The following is a 24,071-nucleotide window of genomic DNA, read 5'->3' as shown; positions in this document are numbered from 1 at the left end:
ATTATTATTTTTTAGAGATTTTAGGGACAGATTGACTTTGTTCCATAAACAAAACCAAAACAAAACAAAAAGCCAAAAGCCAACTATTATCGTTTATTTTATTGCACAAGACTCAAAAAAAAAAAAAAAAGACAGAGTTCTTAGCTAGGATTTAAAACATTTATCAAGACTTTCAAGTTTGAGTTAGTGTCATTAATCATAAGACTGTCTGTAATGCTAGACAGCAGCTTTTAAACAGTGTCTCTTTTCTTGAGTTAGATATTGCACCATCAGCTAAACCTTCTGTAAGGCTGGTTAACTGGTTAGACTTCATGACTGTGGAGAGGTTGAAACGCTGCAAGTCTAGAGCCTAATTACACTTTGCCTTGAACTGTCTTTAGCATCCATATAACCACTGCTTCCCCATGTCTGTATGGGACCTGATATCCTGTGACTGATGGATGGAAACCTTTTGGAATGTATCAACTTCCCAGAACTCTGATTTCCACCAGCTAAAAATCTATGAATACTGTCAGACAGCATCTAAGGCCCACAGCAGAAGTGTCTCCACTTTTCTGTAACCATTTACTTCATGTTTCTGTCCATGTATTGCAAAATTGTCTGTATTTATGAGTTTCTTTGCTCTGGTGCTATAAAAACCTCATCAAACTGTTACCACCTTAGACAACTGACTTTGAGGTGACATAATTCTGTATGCCTGGGTCATGATCACTTATATCTAGCTCATATTCCTTTAGTGGTGAGAGTTGTGGTTTTTGTTTCTGTTTTTAGTTTTGCATTGACAGAAGAGTGTCAGTGAAGAAAGCTGAATGCTAGCAAATGAACAAACTCAGTGGTCAGAAATAAAAAAAAAAACATAAGCAGAGTGTGCTGAACTGTAAAAGGACACCCAAAAGAATAGGATTTTAATAACCAATTCAGATTAAACCAGTGGACCATGAACTGTATCAAGGAATGCCCAAGACCAATCAGAATTCGTCCACATTCATCCAAGAAGTCAATTTGGGGCATGAAAGCATGGGCCATGGAGAACAGCTGAAGCTTGGCATTGTGTGACAGCGTTGGAGTCTCCTGGAAACCTCAGGCATGAAGGAGCTGTGGAGAAAAGCTGTGGCAGGGTTGTTGACCTTGATGAGACCAGAGAGACAACTGGTCTCTGTTTCAGTGTAGACACCAAAATATTAGAGATTCCAGGATCATGGTATGACCACCAAGGATAACAGCAAGCGTGGAATGAAGCCAACCTGCGCCTACCAGACATTCTGTGTACACTACAGATGGCAGAGTTGGAGAAGTGGAGCTGCCCACATCGTTTGGAGCTCAAAAGATCATGAATGAGTCCCTGATGTCAGATACTGAGATATCTGCACTGTTGAATTTTAATTTTTGTTTACTTTGATGTGATTTTAACTATGTAATGATTCTTATCTCTTGGAACAAGAAAATGGATAACTTAATTTGGATTTTAAATTAACCTGCAGTTAAGAGACATTTAACTTTCAAAGATATACTGTTAGAATTTTTTTTAAATGTTATACTACTTTTATAGTTATACTATGTTTTGTATTATGGTTTCAACATTTAATCTTGGGGACAAACAGGAAAGGGAAGGTTACATTAACGTCGACAAAGGGTATAATATCTCGCTAGATTCTGTTGTCAACTTGGCACACTTGGCAAGAGGGAACCTCAAATAAGGCATTGTTTCCATCAGATTAGTCTGTGGGCATGTCTGGGAGGCATTTTCTTCATTGCTAATTGACATAGAAGGATCCAGCCCACTGCAGTTGGTGTCATCCCTAGACAGATGGACCTGGGCTGTAGAAGAAAGGCAGCTGAGCTAGCCAGGGTGAGCAAACAAGTAGATGTGTTCCTCCATGGTCTATGCTTCAGTCCCTGCCTTGAGTTCTTGCTTTGGCTTCTCTCAATGATGGACTTTAACCTACAAGCCAAATTGCTTTTTTTGGTCAGTGTTTATCATTGGGAACAGAAAGCAAACAAGAACACATATGGTGGGCCTTTTCCTTAGGTTGTCTGGGCCAAACTTTTGCTATGGTCTTGCTTGGAAAGGTAGAAACTTTACAAGACTGAGGCTTGCATGTGGAAGGTCCATGACTGGGGGGGCAGCCTTTAGCCAGGCCCTCTTCCTCTTGACTCTCTGCTCCCAGGCTGTTACTGGCCAGCCTCATTGTCCTCTCACCATGCCTGTTCCACCATGATGAACTATCTACGCTCTGAAACTCTAGTCTAAAACAAACCCTTTAGCCCTTAACATGCATTTGTCAATGCCGTGTGCTTGTGCACCACCTACTGCAGGGTGTTTCGTCCCAACAAGGTAACTAGGACAGCCACCTACAATTTCTCCAGCTTTACCTTCTCCAAGTTATGTAGTTTCGAATTTTAAGCAGTAAATAGACTTACATCTATGATTCATTTATGTCATTTTTTTGTAAAAAAAAAAATAGGTCTGTAATTAAGTTCATTTTCTTTTTTACAGTTTTCACATTCATTACAGTACTGTTTGCTGAAAATACCATCCTTTCTTCCTTGAATTGCCCCTGCTACTTTTCAAAGGTAATTTGTGTGGATCTATTTCTGTCCCATTGATTTATTTTCTATTATATCGTCAGTCCCATGGCATCTCCATGACTGCAGCTGTGTGATGAGTCTTGAGGTCAGATAATGTGAGTCCTTTGACTTTATTTTTCAGTGTTGTGTTAACTCATCTGGGTATTTGCCTCTCTGTGTAAACTTTAGAACTGGTTTGTCAATATCCATCAGAGAACTCGGTGGGATTTTGACCAAAATTGTTGAATGAAGAGGTCATCTGGGGAAGAGCTTAGAGGCTGACAGTATTGAGTCTCCCACCTGTGAACACAGAGATCTCACCATTGACAGAGTGCTTTCTCCTTTCACAGAGGTTTGTAGTTGTTCTCATAAATAGTGTACATTTTTCCTTAGACTGAGTCCAATGTAGTTGCTTTTTGTTGCTAATATAAGTGATTTAGAATCATTAAATTTAGTTTGAACTGTTCGTTACTGATATACAGGAGGTTGTTGAATCTTAGACATTATTAGCCTTTGTGCTCTGTGACCTTTGTTTGTGTGCAAATGTGTGTGTGTGTGTGTGTGTGTGTGTGTGTGTGTGTATGTGAGATTGATGGGTATGTGTATGCATGTTGGGAGACAGTGGTTGGACACCCATATGAAGACCAGAGGTTGAAGTTGGATATCTTAATCATTTCCTATTCTATTGTTTTATACATGGTCTCTCCCCCAACCCTGGATCTTGCTGTTTTTTGGTAGGCTGACTAGCCAGCGAGGCTCCATAATCTACCCATTGCCTCCTACCTCTGAATTTACATTGCATATGGATACTACCATGCCTGTTTGTTTTTTTTCCTAATGTGGGAGCTGTGTGATCCAACTGGGCTCTCATGTTTGAGCACCAAATGCTTTACCCACCAATCCATATTCTGTGTCAATTCTGAAATCCTTCTATGATCGTGAACTGATTATAAGAGTTTTATTTTTATATCCGTCATTGATTCTCTGCAAAGGTCAATCATGTTTTTCTTAAAGGCAACTTAATGTCCTTCCATCTATATGTCTCTCTGTTTTCCTGTCTGTGTTGATGAGTCAGTTGGGACTTCCACTGATGTGACGTTGTGGAAGTGAGAGGGAGCATCCTTGCTAGTCTCAGTGTTGAGAGAACAGCATCTACAGTGAGTGTGGAATCCACTACAGGTCACTGTGGATGTTTATTAGGTTGAAGAAGCTTCCTTCTGTTCCAAGTGTGTTGAGATGTATTTTTTGTTTTAGAATCTTGATGGTTATGCACTTTTGTTAAATGCTTTTCAGTGTCTATTGAAAATATCATGTGACCTCTCCTCCTTCAGCTGATTGATGTGAAAGATTACAATAATGAATGTTTGAATAGTTTTTAAGTTGTGAGATCTTATTCATATGTATGCGTGTGTGTGTGTGTGTGTGTGTGTGTGTGTGTGCATTCCTGTGTGTTTGTATGTGAGTGTGTGTATGTGTGTGTGAACATGTATGTGTGTGTGTTTGTGTGTGTTTGTGTGTGTATGTGTTATATTGGTGCTTGCTAATGCATGTGTGGTTGTGCTGACCTGTGGATTTGTATGTGGTTAGAGGTTGACATTGGGATGTCTTCCTCAATCACATCTGCAACTCATTCTTTGTGACAGAGTATCTTCCATGAGCCTGGAGATGGCCATTTCAGCTGGGCTAGTTGGCTAGGGGACATTCAGGGTACACCTTGCCAAAGCTTTTCTTCTCTTTGATATACTATGTGGCTTCTAATGGGTCAGGAAGAAGAAACAGATGACAGTATTGACTCCTCTTGCTCATCATCTCAGCACAGCATGTCTCTGTCTATATGGATCTTCCTGGCCTCAGAGAGGGAAGTTTCAAGTGCTCACTCTGCTTTTATATTTTGGAACAAATTGTTGAGCCTGGGTATCATTTACAGCTTCAGTGCTCAATAGAATTCATGGGCATAATCTGCTGGGAGGTCGTTGTGCTTTCAGGGCTGGAAGACTATTATTATCCAATTTACATAATTGATATAGACATATCTTGATTATCTCTATTTCTCTATGAGAGTTTTGGCAGAGTGTGTTTTTCAAGAAATGGAATAGCCTTTTCTATGCTTTCAAGGTTTGGACCTAGAGTTCTTACTAATCTTTTATTCTCCCTGATCCTGTCTTGTCTATGGCAGTAGTAGGGATAGTCCTTCTACATTTCTGACAGTAGTAATCTGCACCTTTGTTCATTTCATGTGGCTGTTCTAGATGATGGTTTACTGCTTTTATTGTTCTTCTCAAAGACCCGACTTCAGTCTCATGGATTTTTATTTACCTACACTCTTGTTTTCCTTTCAATCTTCTGCTTGATTTAGGTTTATGTTGCACACAGACATATACAAACACATATGCCACAGAAATAAGTAACTGGGAAGGAGAGAATGTCAGGAAGAGAAGTCTTTGCCTTTTAGTGGATGCTCATGAGCTCTCAGGAATTGTCCTTGGGACTGAAGCACAGAGATTACCTCTAGTAGCTATCTTCTTGTCACTGGAGTTGGAGATGGGTGCTACCATAGCTAGTTCTTTATCTAGAAGCTGGAGGATCTGAACTCAGGTCCTCTCAGTGGATGGAGCACTTTACCCACTGCTCGCTCGCTCTCTCTCTCTCTCTCTCTCTCTCTCTCTCTCTCTCTCTCTCTCTCTCTCTCTCTCCTGTCCACTCTGAAACCTCTCTATGATACCTAATAGAAACACTTAAGAAGGATGGATTTATTTTTGTCTCACACTTCCAGAGAGTACAGTCCATCACAGCCTTTGGATGGCATTGTGATAAGAACAGCTTGGTCCATATTTTTAGGAGCTTGGGTCTGAACATACTTCAGCAGCAGACAGGAAGCAAGGTGGGCTATAATCTCCCATGACCTGCTCCATGTCACTCACTTCTAGAGTTTTTCTTCCTTCCCTAAAGGTTGTACCATCTCCCTCAAATATGTCTGGCTAAGAAACAAGCTTTCAAGCACGTGAGCCTAGGAGGGACATTTCACATCACACTATAATGATTATATTAGTCTATTCCTACTACTAAACATAATACCTTAGACAAAATAACTTATAAGAAGAGAGATCGATTGCTCAAATTCTGGATTTGGTGATGCTGAAAATAAGGTCCCGGCAGATTTGGTGTCTGGCAACGGCTTGCTCTGCTTTGACTCTGCACACTTTCTGTGTTCTCCCACGGAGAGAGAGCAAAACAATTCTACCCCTTCTACAGCCTCTTTTATTAACATGGATATCACTTAGGAAGGCAGACACCTCTCTTTTGACTCCATCATCTGCCGAAGGCCCTGACTCTTAAGCACACCACAATGCACGCTATGGTTTGTATGTGACTCTTCCTCAATGGATACATGCTGGAAGCTTGGCCCCTACCTAGCAAGGTGGGGGTGAGATGGTGGAGGAGCCTTTAAGTACAGGGGCCGAGATGAAGGAAACTTTGGTGCTGGGAGCTCTGCCCTTGTGAAAGAATTGATGCTAAGAGTGCTTTGAAGATACAGAGATGAATCATCGCGGTCATTCTACGTGCCTGGCCCCTTTGGCACACAGCACATTTCCTTTCTGACTCTCTTCTGTGTTGTGATGATGCCAGGTTGCCTCACCAGTGGCCATGCTATGTTGTTTGGGCCCTCTGTCTTGACTTGTAAAGCAAGTAACCTTACTCTCTTCATACAGTACACACAATCAATACAAGTGGCTAAGACTAGATTCCAATATGAATCTTGGAGCAGCACAGACATTCAGTCCATAACACCATTAAATTAATTTTAAGTCTAAAGAACTTCCAGCCCCTTAAATAACTGCTGTGTGAGGCTGTAAGGGGTGAATTCATATTTAGGGACCTTTGTTTCCCTTCTGCAGCATTCCACACAGCATTGTTCTATCCTGTTATTTCTGATTTCACCCTTGCTAGCACCTAGCTTAGACTGTTGAGGTCTTCTTTTACCATCACAGTGGCTGCTCCTAGACCCTTCCTTCCTCATGGCATCCTGTGCTCAGACCTGACAACCCCTTTTCTTCCTGCCTCTCAGTGTGTCCCTGTCCTTACAGTTTGAGACCACTCACTGAGTTCTTCTTTTTTTTTTTTTTTTTTTTTTGGTTTTTCGAGACAGGGTTTCTCTGTGTAGCTTTGCACCTTTCCTGGAACTCACTTGGTAGCCCAGGCTGGCCTCGAACTCACAGAGATCCGCCTGGCTCTGCCTCCCGAGTGCTGGGATTAAAGGCGTGCGCCACCACCGCCCGGCTACTTACTGAGTTCTTACTGCTTTCCCACCCTGAAGTCCGAGAGCCCCTACAATAAGGCAGCAACCTTTCATTTCTAGTGCCTACCACCAATTCCTCCAGCATTGGGGCACACAACTGGCTAGATTCCTTTCTCTGGCTCAGTCCCCTTCCCTCTGTTCTGGAGAGCTCAGAAGAGCACTGTGCATTGGCAGTCTATCATGTCCACTGCCCTTCCACAGCAGATGTGTTGGAGAGCCATCCCCCTAAAAAAATCCAAAAATAGATGTGGGACATAGATGTCTAGTTTTTCTTGTTGGTCTGGCTTCACTCTTAACATATTACTACTCTGGGCTTCTGCATTTATTACATGGGAAAACCCACAGAGAAAAGTCCCTCTACTGTTGCACGAGGTCATGAAAGGGACTCTGTAAAAAGATAGGTGTGATGAGAAAAGAAACAGGCTTAGAGAAGCTCATGAATAAGGGTAGGTAATGGGAGGGCTGGAGCTAGAGGACTAGAGGGGCCTGGCATATCCTGCCACATTCTTCTTCAACCTCAGGGGAGTCCAGCCTAGCCAAAAGACATTCCTGCAGGATGATCCTACACTCTGTCCCCTGTTACTATGGGGTTTTCCCTTTCAGCCTAATAGGACCCAAACTTAGAGTAATGTAATTAAAAACACATATGTATTTTCCTTTGAAAACACCACAGCCATATAATAACACTGAACACAGCAGTAGGGAGCACACACTTCACACAAAGAAACACTGATTCCCCAAGAATACAAAAGCTTGCATAAGGCTGATGCACTATGGATGGATCTCAAAGTCCCACAGGCAGGTGGGAGGGAGAACACTGACATTTTTGCTAATAATTTAACTGAGTTCATATAAAAATAAATATACAATTTGTAAATTAAATTCAGTTTATTTGGCCAAAATATAACTTAAATATCATTAAATATTATTTAAGCAAGTCTATGTTTTAAATTATTAAAAGCATCTCTCTTTAGATGTTGTAATAAATTACCATTGCACTGCCCATGGAGGAAGGTTAGGGGAAAATACAGAAGATTTCCATGGCGCTCTCAGCCTAGACATGAAGGTTCAAGGATGCTGAGTTTGAGACTTCCGATCCAAGTGCTTTATGGAGTTCTCAACCCACTTCTCCTTGGGGTCAGCACAGATTTCCTTATCCATTATGGTCTTGAAGCTGTTGGGAGAGGGCATGGTTAGGCAAAGTGCTCCATGGGTTCTGTTCAGGGCATGGCCCAGAACAGAGCCTCCCCCACTTGTCCATAGATGAAGAGTCAGGAGAGAAGATCGAGAAAGTTGAAAGAAAGGAGACTTGGGGAGGAGCCCTGTTCTTGCTCTCCTAGCTGAATCTCTCTAATCTCCTGCCTAAATGAATGGGGTACAGTCTCTCCAAACTGATGGAAATTTGTGGATTCTCTAACGGGCTTAGTTTTCCTAGGTGAAGAAAGGGCCAGGTGGGTAAGACAATCTATTTGTTTGATTCATGGCCATGAATCCAGACTTCTCTCTCTCTTACTCCTCAGACAGGAAATTGGCTTAGTGTGCTGGGCACAGACTAATTACATCACAGCTTTCCAGGGACACTGGGTGCTGGTGATTCTCTGGTAGCTCTTCAGCCTCCGCACTGGGATCTTCTGATTAGTCATCTTATAACAGCAGGTGACTGGGACGAACACTGCATCTGAAAATAATTTTGCAAAGAAAGAGAGAATTAGGAGGCATTGCAGGGTGCTCTCACAAAGGAAAGAGAAGGCTGGGTAGTACCTAAGAGTCACGGCTCCCGAGTTCTGTATCTAGAGCCCAGTCACTTACAGAATATGTCCTAGCTGTTGACTGGGTAGAGAAAAAAACCTCATCAATTTCTGACACAGGAAAGTAAGTTCTAAGAACTTCCTGTCCCTCACCTTGCTGCTGTGGGTTTAGAGTCAACCCATTTTTAGGCTAAGAAGCCTCTCCAGTGTCCACATGTGGCTGGTGTTCTAGAAGCCACTCTGGACCACGACCCCAGAGTGCTTCTTCCAGCTTTAATTCCTGTCACTCCTCTATTGCTTGACATGTCCTTCTCACCCATAGGGCTACTCCTGGGCCACCTCCCCAAACAAGGCTAGGGCAGTATCTTATCCCAGGGTTGGTGTCATGAAACATCACAGCGCCTGGCCTCAGTGGTCTGAACACTTGGTTCTGGCTCTCTGACTAACTGTGACACAATGGCTCATTCTAACGTCTCCTGCAGTCCCAGTCTCTCCATCTTAAAACTGCAGACCCCACAGCAACTCTGAGTTGTGCTGAGAGATTGGGAAAGGAAAAGCCTCACCTGGCCCAGCTAACACCTGTGGGCTGATGGTGGCAGCTATGAGCAGCAGGCACAGAAGCGCGGTGGAGATTTTCATGTTGAGGTCAAAGGCTTCGGAATGAAAGCTGGAGGCTTCAGGAGTTAGTGTCACAATCTCTGCTCCTCTGGAGGTCCCATCTGTCTATTTATAAGGAGCAGGGAACTTGCTAGGATCCTATCGAAGGAAGGATGAAGATCCTCTGGGCTGTGCTGAGTAGGCATCCGACCCCGGGGTGATTTCCTCACAGCCGGAAGGAAGCTGCGCAGTTTCTGTCTACTGGCAGTTTAGACCATGAAACAGAGGTGAAAAGGTAGACAGCTGAGCACAGCAATGTGGAGGGAATTATGTCACTGGACAAGGGGTTTTCGTTTCTATGAAATAGAAAAACATCTGTATGAAAGAAAGAACAGAAACTAGAAGTCACAGTGGAGTAAAGAGAGGCCAGGATCTGCCTCTTGGATGGTGCCAGGAGGCTGCAGATAGGCTAAGTCTTTGCCTTTGGCCTTTATTACACAAGGCCACTGCAACCCTGAAGAAGGTGGGCTCCTTAGAACCCAATTGGGCTCCAAATAATCCTGGAGGAATGACAGCATCCAGAGTTTGCCAATCTCTTTCTTTTCGTCTTCCTTTCTTCCTTCCTTTTTTTTTTTTTTATAAAAAAAATCATGTTGTACCTGTTAGGCCTAGCCTTGCACATGCGAGGCATGCACTCTACCACTATGCTGCAGCTACATGACCTAACCAGCACTCCTTTCTTTCCCTTCTCTCCCTCTCTCTCTCTCTCTCTCTCTCTCTCTCTGTCTCTCTCTCTCTCTCCCTCCCTCCCTCCCTCCCTCCCTTCCTTCCTTCCTTCCTTCTTTCTTTCTCTTTTGAAAGAGGGTTAACTTAGTTGCCCAACGAGCCTTGAACTAATTTTGTAGAAAAGGCTGGCCTTGGACTTGTGATCGACTATCTTAATCTTCCAAATAACTGGGTTTACAGAATTGCATCATTATGCTTGGCTCAGTGTCTGAAAGTCTCAAAGTCCTAGAGACACTGATTCTGTAGTTGGTGTGATTTTGAGTAGGTGGGATCCTCTAATGGGAGGGAGTAATCCTATAGTGGGTGTGGCCCTGCAATGAGTGGATCCCACAATGGGAGAACACTATAGTGTGTGGGCTCTTGCAGTGAAGGATTCTGCAGGGATGGAAGACCCTGCAGTGGGTTGGATCCTGCAGTGAGCTAGATCTGGTGGTGGAGTTGATTCTGCAGAGTGTGGAATCTTACAGTGAAGAGGATCCTGCAGTGGGTGGGATCCTGCAGTGTGGAAATTCTGCAGTGGGGGATCCTGCAATGGGTGATATAATTCAGTGGGTGAGATCCTGTGGCAGGAAGAGCTGATCTTATAGGGAAGAGATCCTTTAGTGGGGGTATCCCTGAAGTGGGATATCCCTGCAGTGGGAAGATCCTACAATGGATGGAAATCTGCAGTGGAGTTGATCCTGAAATAGGTGATTCTTCTCAAGTGAAATCATTTGGAGAAGGCCAGAGTTCATGAAGATCCTGAAAGTTTGGGTCTGTTTGCTAATGGCCTCCCAAAGCAAGCCCTTCACTACACACAATGAATGGGAGGACATAGGAAGATGTGAAGGGAAACTGGGTTGCAAATTGCTGACCTCACCTCCCTCTTATCATTCATGCATTATCACCATTGAATCTTATATTATAGCACTTCCAGGCTGGATCGTTTCACTGAGCAATATTGCTGTAAGATTCCTCTATGTCTTTTGTAATTTAATAGCTCACTTCCTACTTTTTTGAAAATTGATTTTTGCTTTCACACACACACACAAATATAATAAAGTTATATTTGTAACCATGAAGTGTACAGTTCACATGGACTTGCAATCAGTCTCTATGACTCTATTTTGTGAACAACATTCTATGCTCAATAAACCAGCCCCATTCCCACCTGCTCCCTGACCCTGGGGAACCACCCTGATCTCACCCACTGAATGATCTCACCTGTTGTAGTATCCCCCAACAGTAACACTTATCCCTTCTGTGATTTCGACTTCTCCACCTCATGTAAGCGGACACATAATGTATTTACATTTTCTTCAACTGCCTTCTTTCACTTAGCATTATGTCCTCAAGGGTCTTCTGTATTGTTGTACATATCACAATTTCTTTCTTTCTTTTAGGCCTTGTAAGATTGCACACTAGGCATGCAACAGTTTGCTCATCCATTCATGAACATCTAGCTAGTTTCCATGTTTCAGTTGTAAATAGCACTTCAATGCACATAAGTTGGCAAGTGTCTCACCAGTAACCACTTTAAATTTCTTTGAGTAAATATCCAGAAGTGGAATTGCTGAACTCTATGGTAATCATGTACTTGTTTATTTTAGGAACTACTGTTGCCACAGAGCTGTCCTATTTGACATTCTCAGCAGCCACACACAAAGCTCCATTCCCTCCACATCCTTGAGACACTCGTTGCAGTCTTCTCTAGTAGACATCTTAGATAGGAAGCAGTCATTCATCACAACGTTTGTTTCCATTTCTCTAATGTTTACTGGCGATGAACATATTTTCATGGACTTATCCGGTGTTGATGTGTTTTCTTTGGAGCAGTGTTTTGCCCACGTTTGAATCAAGTTATTAATTTTTGTTGTTGAGTTGCAGTGTTTTTATTCTGGGTACAAATTCATTGGGATATGCAAGTGCTTCTTCCCTTTTGCTGGACTGCCTTTTCACTTTGCTGATAACTGTCCTTTGATGCCAACATCTTTTTAGTTACCATGAAGTCTAACTTGCATAGCTTTTGTTTGTTGTCACCTGTGACTTGGGAGCCATACACAGAAAGTCACTATTAATTCCAGCATCATTACGATGCTGTCTTCTATGACGACGCTGTCTGTTTTAGATCTCAAATTATTTCTTTGGTGCATTTTGAGTTGAGTTTTCATACAGTACTGGGAAAGGGACCAAATTCATTCTTCTGCATGAGAATATCCAATTTTCCCAGAACCATTTCTTGGGAAAACAATTGAATACTCTTGACATTCTTCTTAAAAGTCATTGGACCATATTGCTAGGATTTATTTCTGGGATCTCTGTTCTGTTTCACTGGTCTATGTCTATTGTTATGTCAACACCACACTGTTTTTGTTACTGTGAATTAGTAGCAGATTTTGAAATTCAAGATTATAAGGACTATTTAGGGTTCATTGATAATCTAAGTAGATTTCAGGATGTGCCCCTCTGTTTCTGCTGAACATGTCACTGGGATTTGGACAGGGATTTGAGTTGCTTTAGGAAGTATTTACATCGTAACAAATTTGTCCTCTGACCCATGAACCCAGAGTGTGTTTTCCTTCCCTTACATCCTCTTTATTTTATTTTCGCAGTGTTTCCCCAACTGTACAGTCCTTGCACCTTCTTGCTTCATTCTTAATTCTCTTTTGTTTGGAAACTATTGTGAATGTAATTGTTTTCCAAATTTCCTTTTCAAACCACTCATTGCTGTTGTCCAGAAGTGTAGCTGATGTATGTTGCTGCCTTTGGGTCTTGCACATTATTTTTTTTATTGTCAAATTCTAACCTTTCTGTAGGTGACTTTTAAGAAGAATTCTCTACATATTTTAAATACAGGTTCCTTTTCAGACGTATGTTTTACAAATAATTTCTTTTATTCTGTGACTTGTCATTTTCTCCGCAGCATCTCCCCCCCCCCCCCAGCATCTTTTATGGAGTGGAAGTTTTGGTTTTCATGAAATCTAATCTATCAGTTATTTTACTTGTGCATGCTTTTGATGTTGTGTCTATAAAGTTATCATCAAATCCAAGTCACTTATTTTCTCCCATCTCCTAGAAGTTATCTCTTTGCTGATTAAGAATTTCATACTTGCATATAATTTGTTTTGGTCAAATTCTCATCTCATTCTCTCCCTTCCAATTACCCTGCCCTATCTCCCCACCACTATTTTCTCCCAATTTCATATGTACTCTGTCTTTTAAAACCAGTGGAGGCCACATAGTACCGTATAGTTTGAATTTTAAGCTGTGAAAGGTCTTAGGTCTATGATTCATTTCACATTAATTTCCATGAGAAGCATGAGGTCTACATTTAGATCCATTTTCTTTTTGTGTGTTCACCAAGTCCTTACAGATCCATTTGCTGTAAATTTTCCCTTGAATTGCCTCCTCTGGTTTTCAAAGATAATTTGTGTGAATCTATTTCTGTCCCATTGATTTATTTTCAATGGCATCTTGATGACTGTAGCTGTGTGATAAGTCTTGAGGTCAGATAATGTGAGTCCTCTGACTTTATTTTTCAGTGTTATGTTAACTCATCTGGGTATTTTTGCCTCTCTGTGTAAACTTAGAACCGGTTTGTCAATATCCAAAGATATCACACACTAGTACACAAGCTAAATCTTTTATAAAAATTAAAAATTATTATGGTAATCTGTCACATCAATCAGCTAAAGGACAAAAGATCACATGATGCTATCAGCAGACACTGAAAAGCTTTTAACAAAAGTACACACAAAAGACCATATCCATTTGAGGTTGTGAAACCAAAAATACTTCTTAACACACTGGGAAGAGAGGGAAGCAGAGAACTTGGTGGGATTTTGACTGAAATTGTTGAATGAAGAGGTCATCTGGGGAAGAGCTTAGAGTCTGACAGTATTGAGTCTCCCACCTGTGAACACAGAGATCTCACCATTGACTGAATTCTTTCTCCTTTCACAGAGGTTTGTAGATTTTCTTGTGTATATCACACAGTTTCCCTATGGTTAATTCCTATGTACATGATTTTTAGTAGTACTATAAATGATATAGTGCCATTAATTCCCTGTCCATTACAGATCAAGTGGAAAGCTATTGAATCTTACACCATAACCTCATATTCAGCAACCTTTCTGTGATTACAAATTAATTGTAAGAGTGTTGCTTTATACCTATTGTTGATTCTTCATGATTTTCTGTAAAAGTCAATCATGTTTTTCTTGAATGCATCTTAACTTCTTTCTTCCTATCCATGCACTTATTGCTTTCTTGTCTGTGTTAATGAATCAGCCAGGACTCCCACTGATGTGACACTGTGGCAGTGAGAGGGAGCATCCTTGCTGTGCAAGTCTCAGTCCTATGAGAACCTTATCAGCAGTGAGTGTGGAGTCAGCTGCAGGTCTTTGTAGATGTTTCTTAGCTTGAGAAGCTTCCCTCTCTTCCTAATGCGTTAAGAAGTATTTTTGGTTTCACAACCTCAAATGGATATGGTCTTTTGTGTGTATTTTTGTTAAAAGCTTTTCAGTGTCTGTTGATAGCATCATGTGATCTTTTGTCCTTTAGCTGATTGATGTGGCAGATTACCATAATAATTTTTAATTTTTAAAAAAGATTTAGCTTGTGTACCCGTGTGTGATTCATGTGTGATGCACATGCATGTGTAAGTGTACTCATTTGTGTAAGTGTATGTAAAGGCTGAAAATTGACTTGGTGATATTCTCAATCACTTCTCCACCTTGGGTTTTGAGATATGGTCTCTTCACTGAATCTGGAGTCGTCCATTTCAGCTGGCCAGCAAGGACCTAGGATGCACCTTTCTCTACTTTCCTCCTGAAGTTCTAGAGTTACAGACCCATAGCATCATGTCTGCCTTCTTATGTGGGTGCTGGAGACCCCAACTCTGTTCCTCATGCTTGGGCAGCAAGCACATGTCCACTCAGCTGTCACCCCAGCCTTTCCTGCATGGAATAAATTTTGTGTCATGTAACTTTTAAACATGTTGGGTTCTGCTTTCTGACATTTTGCTAAGGCAGTCTGAATTTATTTTCATAGGTCTCATGTGTGGTCTTCTGCTGACCCATGCTTTTCTTCTGCTATGATTTGTCATCTGGCTTATGTTAGGTTGGGAAGAATAGAAGGTGTCAGTATGGACTCTTTCTGCCTGTAAGCCTTGAAAAGCTGTCTATTCAGATCTTCCTGGCTTCAGACAATGAATTTGCAAGTGTTCTCTCTGCTTTTGTATTTTGGAGCAAGGTGTTGCACAATTATTTATTACTCAAATATCCAGTTGAGCTTACTAGGCACCCATTTGAGAGGTCTTAGTTCTTTTTGGGTTGGAGAATTGCTGTTTATCCAACTCTGCAACTGATAGAGGGATGTCTGGTTATCTCTTTTGCCTTATGTGAGCATTGGTAGTGTGTATTTCCAGAAACTGACTTTTTCTCTAAGCTTCAAAATTTGGACGAAGAGCTCCTCCTACCATGTCTTTATTGTCTATAGTACTTAGAGAAGTGGTAGTGATGGCCCTGTTTGTGTTTCTGGGAGTAGTAATTTGTGCCTTTGCCTTCTTGGGGTTGTCCTAGCCACAGATTTATTGATAATGATGTTGTTCTTTTAAAGGACCAGACTTTGGTTCCATTGATTTTCCTCTTGTTTTCCTGTTCTCTGCCCTTGTTCTTCCTTCTTTTCCTCTGCTTCCTGGGGGTTTACATTTACTCTTCTTCTGCTTTTGTCCAGTGGAAGCTTAAGTTGTTTATTTTAGATCCTTCTTGTTTTCTACTTTCATTCAATATTACACATTTCCTTCTAATTACTGCTTTTGCTCCGTTTAACAAATTTTTACTGCATTGTGTTTTACTTCTACTGTGTACAAGATATTTTCAATTTTCTCTTGAGATCTTTTGCTGGGTTGATGCATTATTTAGAATCATGCAGTTTAATCTTCAAGTATTTGGAGACTTTCCCTCTTTCTTTTACTGCCTTTCAGTTTAATTCTATCATGGCTGGGAAGCATGTGTTATGCAGTTTCTATTCTTTTATATTTACCAAACACAGGTCCTCTTGTAAATGTTGCACACTTGTTGAAGAGAATGTGTATTTTGTTTTCAGTTTCTGTTGAATCAAACCTTCTGTAAATGTCAGCTAGATTCACATTAAATCCAGATGATCAGTGATGCTGTGCAGGTCATCTAGCCCTGATGCTTGTCCTCCCAGATCTGTGAGTTACTGAAGAGGATGTACTGAAGTCTTCACCTGTCATATGGTTGGCATCTGTCATTAGTTCTGGAAAATTCTCAACTGCTAATGCTTCACATGTCTTCCTTCTCCTTTCTCCTTCCTTCCCTTTGATATCCTCACTTTGCATATGTACTTTCAGCATTTGTCTTTCAGAATTCTGGAATATCCCATTTTATTTCCTCTCTGCAATCTCAGTTCTGGAGACTTTTATGTGCCCATCCCTATGCTTGCTGATTCTTTATTTGGCTCTGCCCACTTTGCTGGTGAGCTCCTGGATGATGTTGTTATTTTTTGTCAGGGTGTTTTGATCCTTAGGACATCTTTTGGGTTTTTTATTAGTGTTTCCCTATCTCTGCTGACATTTTCTTGTTTATTTTTCAACTTTAGCTCTTAAAATGTTTCTCATAATAATTGTAAGTTCTCAGTGCAATGACTTCAGATTTTCTGCTATGTCTTTATCAAGTTCCCTGGCTTGTTCCTTCCTCCCAAAGTCTGTGTATTTCTTGCCTTTTGGTATGTTTGTGACACTTTGTCGAAATCAGGTACAGTGTACTGGGTGACAGGAACTGAGGTAAGTCAGTCTTTAGGGTTTTTGTTTATCTAAGAGTGAGACAGGGTTTCTCTAGAAAGTCTTTATTACATGAATATCTGGGTGTTGCTTCTCTTTTAGCAGTCATCCTTTGGCATTCTGGAAAGACTCCCGGTAGATATGGTGGCAAGGTATGATTAGGTCTCAATCACTGACTGCTCTCAACCTGGGCCCTCAACACTTGCCCCTTTCTACTTCACGGAAGCGTAATGATTCTTCTGACTGGGTGTTTCCCATTCCCTGTGTAGATTAGGTTCTGGAATAGTAACTTTCCTTTGGGACTAGTAGAAAACACCAACTCTGAGAGTATATATATATATATATATATATATATATATATATATATATGCTGATTGAGAATTTCATACATACACATGATGTGTTTTAACAAAACCTATCTCCAAGCCCTTCCTTCCAATTGCTCCTGTGTCCAACACTATGAGTCCCTCCCAGTTTCATGTTTTTCTCGTTTTTTTGAACCCATGGGGCCCACTGAGTGACATCAGTCTATGAGTGTGTGTAGGGTCAGCTACTGGAACATGAGTAGTCTCTCATGGGCTACATCCCCAGAGAAAGCTGACTCTCTCCCTCCTGGCTGCCATCAGTTGCTAAATGCTCTTCAGCTGGAGGTAGAACTTTCAGACCGACTTGATCTTGTGCACACTGTCACTGCCCATGTTAGTGTATATGTATAAATTCCCTCCTATGTCTCTGTAGTCACCCACTGCCTTTGGCTCTTACCATTTTTCCAGCCCCTCTTCTGCAAGGATCCCTGAACCTTGGGAATAGGGGGTGTGATGTAGATGTCGCATTTAGGGCTGAGCACTCCACAGTCTTATTCTCTGCACATTGGCCATTTGTGAGTTTTTGTGTTAGTCATCATCTCCCACAAAAAGAAGCTTCTCTGGCGAGGGTTCAGAAGTGTTTTATCCATGGGTACAATAACAAATCTTCAGAGGTCAGTTTAATTCTATGTCCACTGAGTTCTCCCTTAGGGCCTATGACTTACCTAGTCTCAGGGTTTTGTCCTTGTTAACAGTGCCATTGTCGGGCCAGTTATTATTACAGGATTCATAGCTGAGTAAGACTGATGATTACTTTTCTCCCCAGCAGCATACGTTGAATCTTCTAGCACTATTTTTTGAAGGATGGCAGCATTTCTTCTGAATATATTTTAAAATGGCCATTTCCACTGCCCTTACTAGAGGTGTGAGAGAATATTTGTGTGATTTTCTTCCTGTAAACCTGGTAGAGCTCCTCCTAGAAATAAAATTTATGCATGAGTTGGAACTCCCCTCCTTATCCTGTGCAGTGTACGGTTCCATTTTTCAAGACCCAGCCATTTGCCAGCTGAAGCTTAATCTCCCTAACAGGTGGTTTGTCCCTTTGACCCCTGCTCCTGACAAGCTTGCTTCTCTGCATCTATCTGCTCTGGTTGCCTTGAAGAGCCCTGGTAGATCTAAGAACTGCCCCTCTTCAGTTGACTCAGCATTTTCTTCTTGTCAGATGGGAATTATCCCTCTAACTTTTTTCCATGTCCAAGTAGGGACGCTAGAAGTCACAGAAAATCATTTCCTGTATTGTTTTCCTTTCCTCCATGCTCCTCAGTGGCATGTCTATTCAAATCTTCTGCCATTTTTAACATGTGATTGATCCTTTTCTTATTGCTGGACTAAAGAATTATTTGTACGCTTCGAATAAAATTTCTATTAGAAATTAGACTGGGCATCACAAATGCCTTCTTGCAGTCTACAGAGTTTCCTTTTAACAATGCCTTTCACCAAGCAAAACTTTTCAACACCAATGAAGTTCATTTTGCCAAATTTCCTTGCCACAGCTCTTGATTTTTGAATAGTTTCTGATCCAAGATCTCATATTACCTTCTCAGTTGACATGTTGAGACTTCTGACAGGCCATTAATTATGCTCCAATAATCTTGAACTTAAATGCTCCATAAAGCTCTACATACATGGGCACACTACAATTAATTTATTCATTTTTCCCATAGTCATAAATTGTGCAATTTTTATTTTTTACAGTTATAAATAGTACATGTGACAAAGCTGATAGAGTATTATCATTCATGGCTCCATTTAATTCCACAGCTAAGGGATTAATAAATCAAATGTGTGGGTATTGTAAAACCTCTTACTCAGATGATTATGCTGTTGAAAAGCTTGCCCTGTCACTAAAATATGAGTCAATTAGTCTTAAAAACATTGGGCAGCTGCGAAGAAGAAGACTTCTATCTTGTTAAAAGATGAAGTTAACCTATGATAATAGAGGTCAGAATGGTGGTTTCCGTTGTGGGTACTGAGAGAAGGGAGCCTGAAGCATTCTGCCTTTTGATGTATTAATCTCCCAGCTCTCCAATTAAGTAGAGGCAGTAATGATCAGGCCACATCAGCTTTAACAGAAGGATTGTTTGTAATTATATTTTGACCTGCGTAATGGTGAACTAGTTGCTTATGCATGTGAAATGTATGAAATCGTGCCTTTAAAATACCTGTACTTCTCCATGTATCAATTATACTTTGATAGAAGCAACAGGAAAAGCACAGATCGTTTTGCATAGGTTTTGTTTGTCTCCTTTAAAATATTGATTTATTTGTTATTTACTTATGTATTTATTTTAATTATGTTTATGAGTGGGTATGCATAAATGTGTGCAGGTGCCCAAGGAGACCAAAAGAGGGTGTTGAATCCCTCGGAGCTAGAATGAGTACTGGAACCCAATTCAGATTCTATATAACACCATATATATTCTATATAATTGTACTTGCTCTTAACTGCTAATGCATCTCTGCAGCCTTTTCCACAGCAGTGTGACCAGTAATTCCTCTAGCCAGAATGGAATTTAGTACGTTGTAGGAGACTGCTGTTTAGTCTGTGGGGATACCAAGTGTGTCCTCTGTGTCTGATTCTATAGAGGTGTGTTGACTTACAGGTCAGATCTGCGTATGTTTTTCACTTAGAAATCAAGTCACTGTCCCTGCTCTGAGCTGCTATAAGCAGACCACATTAATGGGTATGGAAATCATAGCAACAGGGAAAGGAAAAGAGCTGGTGAGATGAACAAGGATTCATTGTTAAGCAACTTAAGATTAGTCATGATTTAGCCAATAACTTGCCCAATGTGACCATGGGGAAATCGTCTCAATTTTGGTATAAGGGATACAATTTTGACAAGCTTAGTGATGACAGGGAGTCCTCAATTATGTGGCAGCTTTAGATTTTGGCAGTGGATGACCAGAAAGTGCTGCAGAAAAATGAACAAACCAACAACGATGAAGTCTTAACTTGAGTTAATGAACAGGATGCTGTGATTGACAGATACATTCAGGTCTGTCATAAGCACAGCATCAGACAATAGTACTGCCTGTACAGTTGCCACCCTTGGATTGAATAGTTTACAAGCTCTTCTTAGCTTGCTTCATCAATCACTAAAGGCAAAGTTTAATGTAGGACCCTGGGTATTTGCAGAGCAGTGACTTTTTTATCAGCTCTAAGAGAAACAGGATAGCACGGGACATAACATCTGGATTTGGTTACTTCTGGATTTGGTTACTAGGGAAACATTAAAATTGTTACTGAAATTAGGATCAGAGCCTGGGCCTTGGCAGGCACCTACTAAACCAGGTTCAGGCACACATCCTTAGTAGTCCAATTAACAACACAGTTAATAGTGAGAAGCAGAAAAAGGAAATTTACTCACTGGGCAGTTCAGTCATTAGAAAGGTCTAGCCAAACCCATTTTTTTGGTTTTAATATGAGGTTTAAGTACAAATAGAAAGCTAGAGGCATGCATAGAGAGACAGTCCAATACATGGACCTACCTGTCACCCTGTGTCAGCTCTAGTCTTGTCTGCAGATAATCTGACACATCATAAATCTTTTTTTTTTTTCAGGAGACAAGCACCCCTTCTGACTTGGCCCAGGACCTCAGTCTTTTCCTTTCCGTGGCATGAGATACCTGGAGAATTTTCTATTTCTGGAGATCTAATGTTTGAATAGTCTAATAGGCGAAGGGCAGGGCACTTTAGAGTGTCCCTTTAGAATGTCTTCATTCCTGACTGGATAATTATATTATCCATGTCAGAATGCACATAACTTCTTTATATTTAAGATTTGAATCTTCTTGCACAGAAGTGGGACCCACTGTGACTGTTAGATTACCAGCTGTCATGCTTTGAAGAATGAATAGTGCATGGTGAGTACACTAGTTGTAAGCCCTAGTCTGGTAAGTTGAGTACACAGAGATGTGTTGGAAGAGGGAGCCCAAGACCATAGTGTAGTTGGATAATGACAAAATGTCTCCTAGAAGTGAGGTCTTGGGATGCTACCACTACCCAGAGGCAGGACAGTCTGGAGACTCTTAAGGAGTGGGAATTGTATCCCCATGTTGATGGAGACCCAGGGGCACCAGCATTCTAGCTCTCCGGGGACTCTGTCTATGTCAGTCTTTGAGTCCCTTTGATTATGCAACTTCCCTCTCTTGCTTTATTTTTAAACAGAATTCTAGGAATTCCATGCAAGAAGTTGAAATGAAACTTAAGTCTTGCAAGCCGAGGTACTGTTCCGTCCAGGGGACTGTTTGTGTTACTCCCCTTCCTTCTCCTTTCTTTCAAGTGGCTTCCCAATGAGAAATTTTCTAAGGAAAATTCATCAGCTTGCCTGTGGCCCCATGGCTAATGAAAGATATCTTGAACTGAGATCAGAAACAGTTATCTAGAAATCGAGGGCCGGGAGTGGGCACGCCTAGGAGCCAAGCCAGGCTCTGACTTGGTTCTCCTGGAAATCAAGCTCTCTGCCTTGTTTTTCAGCCTCTTTCCCATCCTCCATTGTCACAGGGTTACACAATGAATTGAAGGAGGCATTTGCCCATATTCAACTCTTTACCTTCACCAAGGAGAGACAGAATCAGGCAGGTGAAATGATTTATGGTAGGCTGTACAACTGTACCATTTCAAGTGTGTGACCATGCCAAAACAAAAACTACCATGCAATACCAATTAGAGATGAAGAAACAGCCAGAAAATGATTAACAAGGTGCCCAGGAAGCTCATAGACTATCCAGTACACTGGTGTCCAGACCTGCCTATAGCATGAAGATGCCCTGGGCAAGAATTAAGTGGACAGGCTGATTAGTCATACCAAATATAGAGACAGTTTTTAGAGATGTTGTCTGGAATTTTTTGGTTTTGAAGTTCTCCATATGACTGGGTGACTTTTACTCCAGACCAAATTGGGAACCTTTGAGCTAGTTCAAAGGTTCATTTACCAATAGATTGAAGCAAAGAATAGGAAAACAATTTCCTCAAAATTATTGTGACAATTCAGTAAAAAAATCAAACTCAGACTCAGGGATGGATCACTATGCCCGCTTGGGCATTGTGCCTCCTAATTTGTTCCCTGGTTCCTGGTAAATTCTTTGTTCTCCTGGAATAGTTTACAGCTATCAGTGCCTGTGATAAGGACAAGCAATCCTGGACTCCACTGGAAAATAAATGATTTCACGGAAGCTTGCTTGACATGTCTTAATAAAAGAGACATGAACAGATTCTACTGGGCCTAGGGAATACCCAGTCCTTATATCACCAGCTCTAATCAGTACTGAGCTTACCCAGCAGAAGGAAGTCTCTGTTGACATGTCATGGCTTGCCTAGCTGCACCATGATAACCAAATAGGCATACTGAAAAAACAGCTACCATGTGATTCAAATTAAATGGCAAGAACCAGGGAGAAGACTACAGTGGGGTACCCAGAAGCCTCTGAGACTACATATTGCACACATATGGTAACGTCTCATCATTGGTTACTCTGTAAAATCCCCTAGATGATGTTTGGGATAAGGGTTGAGTAATAGAGGTGCACAGAACTGTTTTATTATGAGAAGTTGTTTTCTGGGTGGCAATAACTTTCTAGTTGCTTCTGGGTCTTTACATGTGTTGTGGGGTGTGCATGGAAATCCTCTGACTAGCTCATGAAGGTTATTATAAGTTGAATATTTCCCATGCATCTGGATTCCTGAATGGATTGACAGGTATCACATCCCACCCATCTTTGATGTCAACAGAGGCTATGTAGTCTGAAACATGGATCCAACTAGGGGTGAAAAGGAGTTTATCTGTTCAATTGCCTCATGTTCCTAAATGAACGTTATTATCCAAACTTTACTGATGGAGCATGTATTAGTCAGGATTCTCTAGAGAAATGGAGCTCAAAGAATGAATTTATTAGAATGGCTTACAGGCTGCAGTCCAGCTAGTTTAGCAATGGACATCTATCAGTGAAAGGTCCAAGAATCCAGTAGTTACTCAGGCCACAAGGCTGATGTCTCAGCTGGTCTTCAGTGTACACTGGAGGCCTGAAGAAGTAGGCTGTAAAGCCAGTGAAGGAATGGACTTGCTAGTGAGAGTGAGAGCAAGCTGGCTTCCTTCTTCCATGTCCTTGTATAGGCTACCAGCAGACAGTGTGGCCCAGATTAGAGGTGGATCTTCCCACTTCACAGATCCAGATTAGAAGTGGTCCTTCCCACTTCAAATTAAGGAAAAAATTCTTCACAGATGTGCCAAGCCATTTGTGTTTTTCTTAATTCTAGATGTAGTCAAGTTGACAACCAAGAATAGCCATCATAGGGTAGATGAAAAAAAGAACAAAGATTTAGTATGCCATGGCGGGCGAGGGCAGGTCATGTAATAAAGCACTCAAATCTCTGGTTGTCCTGTCCATTCTCTGCCTGTAGTGGAAGAAGGATGTGGTATGATTGACATAGTACAGACTTCCATGGCTCTGTTCCTCATCAGTGAATATCCCTAGAGTCCAGGATACATTGTTCATCAGTGAATATCCCTCGAGTCCATGGCATGCGTAAGACACAGAAATATTTGTCCTAGTTCTTAATGGCCCCTGCCCAGAATGGCATATGTTAGTTTGGCTTGCCTTTTGACTGAAGTAAGCCATGAGTTTTTGTCTTGTCTTCACAATGACATGGAAATCTAGTCCTGCCAAACTTGCAGATTGAGAACTGGAACTGCTAGGAACTATCTCTCATCATGCCCAGCTGTTCCATGTTGGCATGTCAGCTCAGTGGCTGTTGAGCATTGTTTGGATGTGTTCAGAAGTATGCCATGTGACATTCTCAGGCTGGGCGACTGCTAATGCTTCACATTCCAAGGTTCACTCACTTAAATTTTGTTAAATTTTAATGTGAGGCAGAGTGGTGCATCTACATAGCTTTATAACATTTCATGCCCTCTGCAGTGTTCT

The 24,071-nt window shown here is 41.3% G+C and overlaps 1 protein-coding gene across 1 annotated transcript; it reads right to left on the bottom strand.

The window, feature by feature from the left end:
- Positions 1-7,734: 7,734 nt before the first annotated feature.
- Positions 7,735-9,338, bottom strand: LOC131916266 (C-C motif chemokine 12-like). The gene is made up of 3 exons (XM_059269575.1): positions 9,177-9,338; positions 8,426-8,543; positions 7,735-8,039 (listed from the first exon to the last, which is right to left on the bottom strand). Exons 1-3 carry the CDS (start codon positions 9,250-9,252, stop codon positions 7,934-7,936), a joined length of 300 nt encoding a protein of 99 aa, XP_059125558.1. The 5' UTR covers positions 9,253-9,338; the 3' UTR covers positions 7,735-7,933.
- Between the last annotated feature and the right edge of the window lie 14,733 nt (positions 9,339-24,071).

This window comes from Peromyscus eremicus, chromosome 8a (genome assembly GCF_949786415.1).
Source record: "Peromyscus eremicus chromosome 8a, PerEre_H2_v1, whole genome shotgun sequence".
Lineage (NCBI taxonomy): Eukaryota > Metazoa > Chordata > Mammalia > Rodentia > Cricetidae > Peromyscus > Peromyscus eremicus.
The sequence above is the reverse complement of the archived record's forward strand: the minus strand, read 5'-3'. Positions and strand labels throughout refer to the sequence as shown.